Here is a 9,881-nt window from a genome sequence, read left to right as displayed (position 1 = left end):
CTGTGTTTTTTAGCCACCCAACAATAACTTTGAAAAAAGAAAAAAAAATCTTGTTTCTTTTTATTGTATTACTATATATTGCATATATCCTGATATTCAATAGTGTTTTCACACATAGTGCCCAGACAACTTGAACAGTACCCTATCTAAGGCAGAGTTGCTCTTGAAAGGCTGAAGATGCACAAAGGACTCAAGAACTACACTGGCCAAATTAGCCAGAACGAAACAATTACTGGGAAAATGATTCACAAGTTTCACACTTCAGACAGATGAGATAAAATGGACTGAGTCATGTGACAAGAGAAACAAAAGTGGAGCAGCATACGACCACCAGTAGAGAATGCCATGAACACCAACTGTACCCAGTAAAACTGAGCTTCATATGAAGTGACCAGCATGCTTTTGGGTGGTGAAAATACAATACAAATTTCAAATGTGACATGGTATAAACCTAACAGTGTCAATTACAGGCCACACTGATGCATATGAATTTAAGTGAAAAATACTCTTAATATATGCTGGACTATGCTAGACACTGATTTTCTACTTGCCAGACTGGAATTTATGTCATAAAATATATTAAACATTACAAACCTGCTCATTATAAAGTAAGCAAAGTAGCTAATTCTCAAGTGTTTTAAGAAAATAAGATGTATTCATCTTCCCACTGTTTACTCAGGTAAGGGGCATGGTGGGGAGCCGGGGGGGGGGGGGGGGGGGGGGGGATTGGAACCTGTCCTATAGAGACAATTTCAGAAAGCAGGGGTACATCACAACCTGGTCCTTCCCTTGCATTCCTTTATTTCTGCTAATTTCACAAAAACAAAAATCGACCAGTCATGTTTTAAAAATTGGAAGACTCACACGATGCGTGATCCCAACCAATATCTCTAAACCAGAATTTATGGAGTTATATGGTCAAGGACAAAACAATGACTTTTTCCATATGCATTTCAATGTCGCGTGTCACACATTTACTACATATCGCTTACCATGTGTAAGTCAGTAAACACTGTTAAATCATCAGAGTTTTTTATATTAAAAAATGTTAAACATAAAAATGATATCTCCTTACATCAAAACAGCTTTAAACTATCATCATAAGCCCAAAACAATATTAAACAAGAAAAATGAGACCAGATAGATAGACATGTGGCTCTTTGTTTGGAAAGACTCTCTGTTATATCCCCATAACAGCAGTTATTTCACCAATCGCACCTGGGACCCTGACAGATCCTGCTCTCTACTCAGCTGTATGTTACTTTGGACAATATATATTGCACTAAAGACGACAATGAGCATATGAATTAAATATGCCCTAACACTGTATTCAGTGAGTTTACGTAATTACACATGTATAGCTACTTGGGGTTTATACCGATAATTTGGCCTGCAGCACCATTGCAAAAGATGATGGCTCCTTTTTATTACATTGTATACTGCTTATCTATTCTGCTCAGACACGCAACATGAAATGTTAACAGGGTGACAACATTCAACAATACAATGTTACCCATGGGATTTCATTTAACACCTACAGTACACTTATATGACAGATTTTACCTGACGAAAGTGTAGAATACCAAGTCTCAGATTTAAATATGCACAAATGTTCCGAACTAACATCATACCAGGTTCAAAGTATTGATGTGAATTCTTTTGTACCTATAATGAAGATCCTCTCACTTTTGCTCATTGATCAAAACATTTAAAGGAAACCTCTTATTTGCTCAAATTGCCTTAGTATTGGAGAGGAGTACAACAAGGTCCTCTACATGGTAGTGTGTGATATTTGATTAAGACAGAGGTAATTTGAGGACTGGGAAAAGGGTGGGGGAAGTTTCTTCAGGTGGTGCTCAGACTGGCATGGGAAGAGTCATCTTATTACTGCCCCTCAGCACTGCAAAAGATGGGGGGGGGGGGGACAAGAAGAAAACATGGGATAAAAAGTAGACCTCAGTCTCCACACCAACTACAACAATACAGAACTTACATATCATCCTCCACGCCTCCCCTATTGGACACTCACCCTTAGTAACGTAAAGGTAGAAGAAGTCACAGTAGAAGATGGTCTGCACCACACCGGACACCACAGCAATCTGGTCGAAGAAGGCCTCCGTGTGATATCGCCATACCCAGTTGGCAAGGTAGAGGGCGCGATAGAGGCCCAGGAAGAACAAGTAGTGCGTGGTGATGGATTCCGCCTCTCCCGTCTTAGTGATCATGAAGAGCTGAGGCAGGATAGCCACCGACTCCAGGTAGATGGAGAAGGTCCACAGGATCTACGCACCAGAAAGATTACATGAAGCATGTGTTATGCATATGGGAGCGTCGGGCAACAACGAACAAAGTGCTTGGAAGGACGAGGAAAAGTGCAACATGCAATGGAACTGAACGAAGGGCTGTTTCTCAATATGCACACTTGACCGTACTTGTGTTCTCGGTTAGCCGTTTTACTTAGTCTTCCATTGCCGAAGACCAGTTCCAATACTCAAGAACATAAGTACAGAGGAGGGTAAATATCCTCAAGATGATATCTGGGGCAAGGCAAGGACAACAAGGATACATCGGTTGCATGCTCGCCGAACAAGACTAATCCCATGGCTCAATGCACTACAAGTTCATTCTTGGAAGGCAAGTTAGCAAAACTGGTCTTGCCAAGACCACAAGTACGACCTTTGCGTTCTTGGTATTGAGAAACACCCAGAGAGATTGAAGACACAGTTTCCACAGATCCCAGATCAGCCGAGACAGGAAGGACACGTCAGATCTATTAAAAGGGAGGGCAGACCGTTTCTCTCTTCACAGATGACAGGCAATAACTCCTCTACCTCCAAGGGCGCAAAGTCATAGTTCTCCAGGAATGACAGGCCAGCCACGGGAATGAGGAGGAACTCCACGCGGAACGAGTCGTTCTCAGAGTCATAGGAGCTCCGGAAGCGCGTGTAGATAAGATACACAGTGGCATAAGCCAAAACCAGGAACACCACCTGTGGACAATATGGTGGAGTTAGGTGATTTATGATGGCACAAGTCAATGATCCCAAAAGTATCATTTTAATTTCACTGTTTTAATGATCGCATGGACCAGTAAATATAGCTCCATGGGCCAGATATTAACAAAATCGTTTGATTTTGTTCTCCTTTTAAATGACTTCCTTTAGTATTAAAATTTTTCCCATAAGAACTTACATAATTGGAGCATTTCATTTCAATAACAGAAAAAAGTCACTTATCTTTTGTGTGTTGCATGGTTAACAGCAATATTAAGGTTTGAGTGTGACGTGTGTAAAGAGTATAGCGGCTGTTCATCAGTCAAACATGCAGAACCACAAACAAGTGGCAAATTAAACTGTCATAAAAAACACAGATATACACATTAAGTCATTAGTCAATTGTTTTTCCAGTGAGAGCTGGAAGGATATTCGTGTCATTATCAGAGGGCAACAAAAAAATCGTGTTACTGTCCCATAAAAATGATTGTGCAGCATCATGTCATACATAATATTAAAGACACGTTCTATATCTATGAAGTAATACCAGGTCCTGACCTAGTTACATCAGTTACATACAGTTGTGTTCAAAATAATAGCAGCACGACATCACTAACCTGATCAATCACTGTTTTTGGTAGAAATTATACTTCCACGTGGCAAATTATTTACTAGTAGGTATAGTAGAGTAATAGAAAACCAACAGACCCAACAGTCATGACATGCATGGTGCTGATTCTGTGTAATTGAATCATTAATTGAAAAGGGGCATGTTCAAAATAATAGCAGTGTGAAGTTCAATTAGTGAGGTCATGCGTTCTGTGAAAAAACAGGTGCCAATTATGGGCCTTAAGGAAGGAAGGCAGCAAATGTTGTACATTCTGGTTATAGTGCATTTCTCTCAGAAATTCTGAGTAAAATGGGTCGTTCCAGACATTGTTCAGAAGAACAATGTACCTTGATTAAAAAGTTGATTGGAGAGGGGAAAACATATAGAAGTCCAGAAAATGATAGGCTGCTCAGCTAAAATGATCGCAAATGCTTTAAAATGGCAACCAAAACCTGAAAGGCGTGGAAGAAAACGGAAAACTACCATTCCAATGAATCGAAGAATAGCCAAGATGGCAAAGATCATGGCAAAGAGCCAATGATCAGCTCCAGGAAGATCAAAGAAGGTCTAAAGTTACCTGTGAGTTTGGTTACAATCAGATGAAGCCTATGTGAAGCCAAGCTATCTGCAAGAAGCCCCCGCAAAATCCCATTGTTGAAAAAAAGACACGTGCTGAAGAGGTTACAGTCTGCCAAAGAACATATTGACTGGCCTAAAGAGAAGCCGTGCAACATTTTGTGGACTGATGAAAGCAAGATTGTTCTGTTTGGGTCTAGTAGCCACAGACAGTTTGTCAGACGAACCCCAAGCACTGAATTAGAGCCACAGTACACTGCAAAGACAGTAAAGCATGGTGGTGCAAGCATCATGTTATGGGGATGCTTCTCATACTATGGTGTCGGGCCTATTTATCACATACCAGGGATCATGGATCAGTTTTAATACCTCAAAATACTTGAAGAGGTCATGTTGCCTTATGCCGAAGAGGGAATGCCCTTGAAATGGGTGTTTCAACAAGACAACCCCAAACACACCAGTAAACGGTCTGGAACCAAGATGTTGCTCAACAAAATTGACGTTATGGAGTGGCCAGCCCAATCCCCGGACCTTAATACAACAGAAAACTTGTGGGGTGATCAAAAATGTTGTTTCTGAGGCAAAACCAAGAAATGCATTAGAACTGTGGAATGTAGTCCCATCATCCTGGGCTGGAATACCTGCTTACAGGTGCCAGAAGTTGGTCGATTCCATACAACACAGATGTGCAGCAATTCTCAGAAACAGTGGTTATACAACTAAATATTAGTTCAATGATTCAAAGGAAAGCAAAATCTTAATTATTTTTCAGTTCATACACTGAATGTTTGAGTTTGTAAAGAAGAATGTGGACACTGCTATTTTTTTGAACAGCCTAATATTCCCTTTCACTTTCTGTAAAGGAGTAACACAAATGCGATGAATTTCTCATCATGTTTTGATTTGAAATAGAATTCGTAGTGTTCCCAATGCATTTGCTTGTATGGAAATATAAACTATTTTAAGGATTTTGAGCTTTATTCACTTTTTTAGACACACTGCTATTATTCTGAACACAACTGTAGGTTAAAGTATTAAGTTTGGGTTGAGTTTTATTATTGCAGAAAATAATGCACCGGTAATTGCTGTACCATTATAAAATGTGAAAGAGGGTCTCCTTACTACTCTTTCATAATCATTCTGTGCATGACATACCTGAAAGTCATCTCTACATTTTAACTAGTTAACTGATTACAACTGAATAAAATTGCATAGAATTAGTGAACTACTGTATTCATCAGGATCGGCGGGAGAACTTCCCAGATAGCAGAATTTCAAACACACACAGGTTTGTAATTATATGTTTGTGGAGACTCACCATTCATTTCTATGGGGAAAACTAATCCCAACATGACAACCTTAACCCCTACCCAGCCCTAACCTTAACCATAAGTAACCAAACAAAATACAAGACTTTTGGCTTTTTTTTTCCAGTCTTTGTGGGGACCCGAAAAAATGATCCACACAACGTCAAAATAATAAGTTTTATGACGTCGTAGGGGACATTTGGTCCCCACAATGTAATGTGAACCTAATCCACACACACGCATAGACACACACACAAAATGACACTATGGGTGGTAAAGAAACGCCAATCAGCTTAACTGTATGTCTTTATTCTGCAGGAGTACACTTAAGCAGGTGAGGCCTGCACAAGCCAAAATGCAGGGCACAAAGTGTTTCAACAGAACTATTACATATAGCGTGAGAACATGCAAAAAAAAAAAAAAGCTTCCCAGCCATATAATTGCTGAGGGGGTAAGCTCTGACACATTCTAGGTTCCTCACCTTCATGACCGAGTTGTAGATTGAAATGAAGCTGGTGAACAGGTCCAGGTACCTAGTGGTGAAGACCAAAGCGAACAGCATCTGGCTTTTTCCAGAAATACCTACGGACACAAGAAAATCCCGTAACTGGTATGGTCAGCTTGACACAGTGTGCAATTTGCTGTGCACAGATAACTGATTGATTATTACAAATGTGTTTAAGGACCCGGGATTGTGACTGAAAGTATCCGAAGAAAAAAGGGATGAATGAATGGATACAGAAGGTTAGTTTTAACTTGATAAAGGAAGTTAATGTAAAGTTCCTCAATAAAACGACTGGAAGCATAAATACAAGGAACATTAGCAAGTAAACTAATAGTACACTACTTTCCGTCTGATTAGAGTTCAAACGTGGAAGTGAAGAACTAATCAATGCAGACGGATATTCTAAGCTGGGGGAGGAGAAGTGTGACCGAATTTCATAACATGAATTAATGAGTTTTTTTAATAGTGCAAATGCATTAACAGCTCATCAGTGCTAAACAGAAACGTATGCAATCATGTTAACTCGATTCAGCGTAAACAACAAAGTGCATAGTTAAAACTGCAGTAAAATAAAACAAATGGAGTCTAAAAACCTTGAAGATTTAAGTCACCAGTCAAAGATTCAAAGCATACACTCCGCAAAACACATTTCAGCTAACAAAACTTTTCAGTATCTGTCTCATCAAACAGAAAGGCAGACTAACAAACTACATACCTGCACAGGACTTAGACCTCCAGATTTTAAGAAACAATATGATGATTGCCACAAGATGGGACACGTCCCCCAAAAGACGAAAAATGTTCATTTTGTCCAAAGCCAGCAAAGTAGTTTTCAGGAGATTTATTTCTTCTAAAAACTCTAACCAACAAGACGCCTCGGCTTTTCCTTATGATCTACCAAAGTTGCGGTAAAAACGAATACGATTTAAAACACTGCACAGTTCCGTAGAACTATCTTAATCTTTAGCCTGATTAAATTTATGACCCCCAAAGTTAATCAGTTTTTTCTAAACTATTTTTCCGGGTTCTCATTAACATGCGGCAACTGTTATTTTCTCTTAAATCCTTGTTGAAAAACATGCATGCATCCTTTATAGAAAGTCTGCTGCTTTCCTTCCAGTTATATTAAAAAAAACAACCAGAAGTATCCGAAGTAGGTGGGTGACGTGGCTGGCGGTCGCGGTTCAGTCTGGCTTCCTCGTCTCTATATATAAAAAAAAAGGTTGGCCGAAAGAAATCGGAGTCGCTGCTCGCCTTTAAACCATCTTAAAGGGGATAGCGGAGAATCGGCCCACTGTTCTGGTGGCACTGTGGGGCTCCTGGCTGCCGGGACTGGGCCGCAGTGGCCGGCTTCCAGCTGAATGATGGCCACGGAGAGAAGGAGACCTTTAGGCTCTGCCTAGAGAAGCTTCTTCAGCCCCAATCCTTTCTCCCAATAATGACCTCAGACCCACGAATTGAGTGAAATGGAATGCTTTGTCTTCATTTTATGAGACTGTATAGCTGTCGTCAAATTAATAATTTCACTCGGGGATGTAAATGTACACAGGAAAAAGTGAACAGATTTACTAATTAATACTATGAAATCCGCTAAAATTACACTGTAATTAATTGTATAACGGCACACTAGCTGAGCAGATCGCCTTGTCGATTTATTGAAATGGAGGAGATACGTTTTGTGTATGCAGTTTTGTGCATGCTCTTTCAATATTCTGTATATCATGTGATATCAAATAATTAAAATATTTAACTTTTTTTACAATGCATAGTTCAAATGACAAAATGCTTTCTGTATGTGTGGCAAACTGCTGCTGTCACCTTCAGAACATCACTGAGAATGTTTCATGGCAAAAGACATACCGTAAATCCCCAATGCAGGAGATTATCTCCTAACATCCAGCTTCCTGTCGTTATGTTATTAGATAAAGTCCATAAGAACTATTGTTTTATCTGTGTGAATTGTGCACAAATAGTATGTTTAAGAAGGAATGATTTTGAGTTTATTATACAGCCATAGTGTGTCACTCAAGCTGATTGCTGGCCCAGGGTCCATGTGTGTATGTTCTGCTTGTGTTTGCATGGTTTTTCTTAAATTATTGCAGTTTCCTTTTGCATTCCAAAGATGAGCAGTTAAGTGAATTTTTCTCTAAATTGCCAGTCGTGTTTTGAGTTGATTTTGTTCCTTCAGCTGAATTTGCACTGTGCTTATTGCAGTATGCTTCAAGCTTATTGTAAGACTCTGTTTGGTACTTGATTATGGGAATTGGATAGATGGATGGATGGATGGATGACAGATAGATGGAAGTGCTAATGTCATGAGGTTGGAGAACATGTGCATTTCCTAGACAACATCTACCCCAGCCTGGGAGTCTAAATATACATTTAGAAACATACAAAGAAATACAGTGGAACCTCGGAAACCGAGCAAAACATGGTTTACGAGCGCCAAGTATCATCAAAAATCATATGGCACACATGCGCTCCTTGTTTGTTTTTACGCGCGCTAGGCTTCAAAACAGGAAGCGCATGCTTGCGCTTCTTGTTTTGACGTCGAGCGTACGTCATCACAACTGAACCAATGGTTATTCACTTTCTCACACTGCGGAATTGTGGGTAATCGTCTCCCATGCTCGGTCTCAGTTGGCATGCCTCACTCGTATAGTCAAAATTTAGTAGAAAAGCAACACCTGAATAAGGGCGTAGCAGTGCGAGCGATGAATCTGTTTAACGACAATGTAATGTCCACATTTTTGCGAAATCGAAAAGGAGGCAAAAGAGACTGTCATTGGATGGGTTCCTTGTTAAAGTCGCAAAAACAGAAAAAGATTCCAGTGAGCCAACAGATAGCAGTGATTCCGTTAATGATAGTGAAAGTCGTCCTACAAAATAACCCTCCTCTTCTCCTCTCTCGTCTCCCTCACACCATCCACGATTCTTTTCAAAGGTAAAGCGCAGGTTAATTTGTTTTATGTATTTTTTACTTTATATTTTGTATTAATCATTTTTATATGAATATTTTTAAGTTGTGGAACGGATCATATGAGTTTCCATTATTTCTAATGGGAAAATTCGCTTTGATATACGAGTGCTTTGGATTACAAGCATGTTTCCGGAACAAATTATGCTCATACACCAAGGTACCACTGTATTTCCAAAATTCTGGTACTGATAAAAGCTACATCCGATAATTTGTCTCTTCTGGTCATATACAGTGGAGCTCTTTAGATGAGATGTACAGGAACACCCCAAGATTGGAGATGGCCTGATTCTAGCATGTTCTACTGAGTTATCCTGTAGTCATCAAGAGCATGAACCATTGACAGGGCAGAATCTAGTCCTTAGAACGTTTTTTGGCCACAGGGAGCAGGTAGTTGATGGAGACAAGGGAAGTGACTCAACGTAAGGGCAACAAGATGCTCATAGCACATATATGTCGGAGCTGATGTGACAATCTGCATGCAGAAGGTCTGGCTGGTAAGGAAGTACAGGGATCTAGTCTGTCAACAACCAGACAGAAAGGATCATGTGATGCATTTAACTCCCTTCAGAACCAAAGTCTCTTCAGAAAAGTTCACCCATTCCTGGGTAGTAAAGCCAAGGTTGGGTAATATGTAGATCCTACTGGGAGGTTTGGTTTCTAAAGAGTACAACGGTTATCTGAAATATTTAGGGAAATAGTTTTCAGGGTATCTAAACTCTGGAAGGTTACTTTGATGAGATATCTGTTGCATTCTTCTTGGGGGAGTGATACATTCTTTATCACCTCACCGAATGCAACATTTCTCTGACAGCAATCAGATTTTCAGTTGTAGCATCTTGACAATAGAGCATTAGGCATGCAATTTACACTTATATGGTGTTTATTAATTTCTTCATTAATTGCAATTCTA

General features: G+C 39.7%; 1 protein-coding gene across 1 annotated transcript; it reads right to left on the bottom strand.

Annotated features, from left to right (window-relative positions):
* Window positions 1-781: 781 nt before the first annotated feature.
* On the bottom strand, window positions 782-7,215 carry kdelr3 (KDEL endoplasmic reticulum protein retention receptor 3). Its single transcript, XM_023814398.2, has 5 exons — window positions 6,707-7,215; window positions 5,968-6,068; window positions 2,832-2,990; window positions 2,030-2,282; window positions 782-1,900 (listed from the first exon to the last, which is right to left on the bottom strand). The coding sequence occupies exons 1-5, from the start codon at window positions 6,795-6,797 to the stop codon at window positions 1,857-1,859; spliced, it is 648 nt and encodes a 215-aa protein (XP_023670166.1). The 5' UTR covers window positions 6,798-7,215; the 3' UTR covers window positions 782-1,856.
* Window positions 7,216-9,881: the final 2,666 nt, after the last annotated feature.

This window comes from Paramormyrops kingsleyae, chromosome 5 (assembly GCF_048594095.1).
Source record: "Paramormyrops kingsleyae isolate MSU_618 chromosome 5, PKINGS_0.4, whole genome shotgun sequence".
NCBI lineage: Eukaryota > Metazoa > Chordata > Actinopteri > Osteoglossiformes > Mormyridae > Paramormyrops > Paramormyrops kingsleyae.
The sequence above is the reverse complement of the archived record's forward strand: the minus strand, read 5'-3'. Positions and strand labels throughout refer to the sequence as shown.

Bases quoted from the DNA above. Each gene is read 5' to 3' on its own strand.
- kdelr3 (XM_023814398.2), bottom strand. From the start codon at position 6,797: ATGAACATTTTTCGTCTTTTGGGGGACGTGTCCCATCTTGTGGCAATC. The intron at 2,283-2,831 runs GTAGAGGAGTTA...TCTGGTGCGTAG, and splicing joins ATGACTTTGCGCCCTTGGAG to ATCCTGTGGACCTTCTCCAT. The intron at 1,901-2,029 runs GTGAGTGTCCAA...CATCTTTTGCAG, and splicing joins CTACCTTTACGTTACTAAGG to TGCTGAGGGGCAGTAATAAG.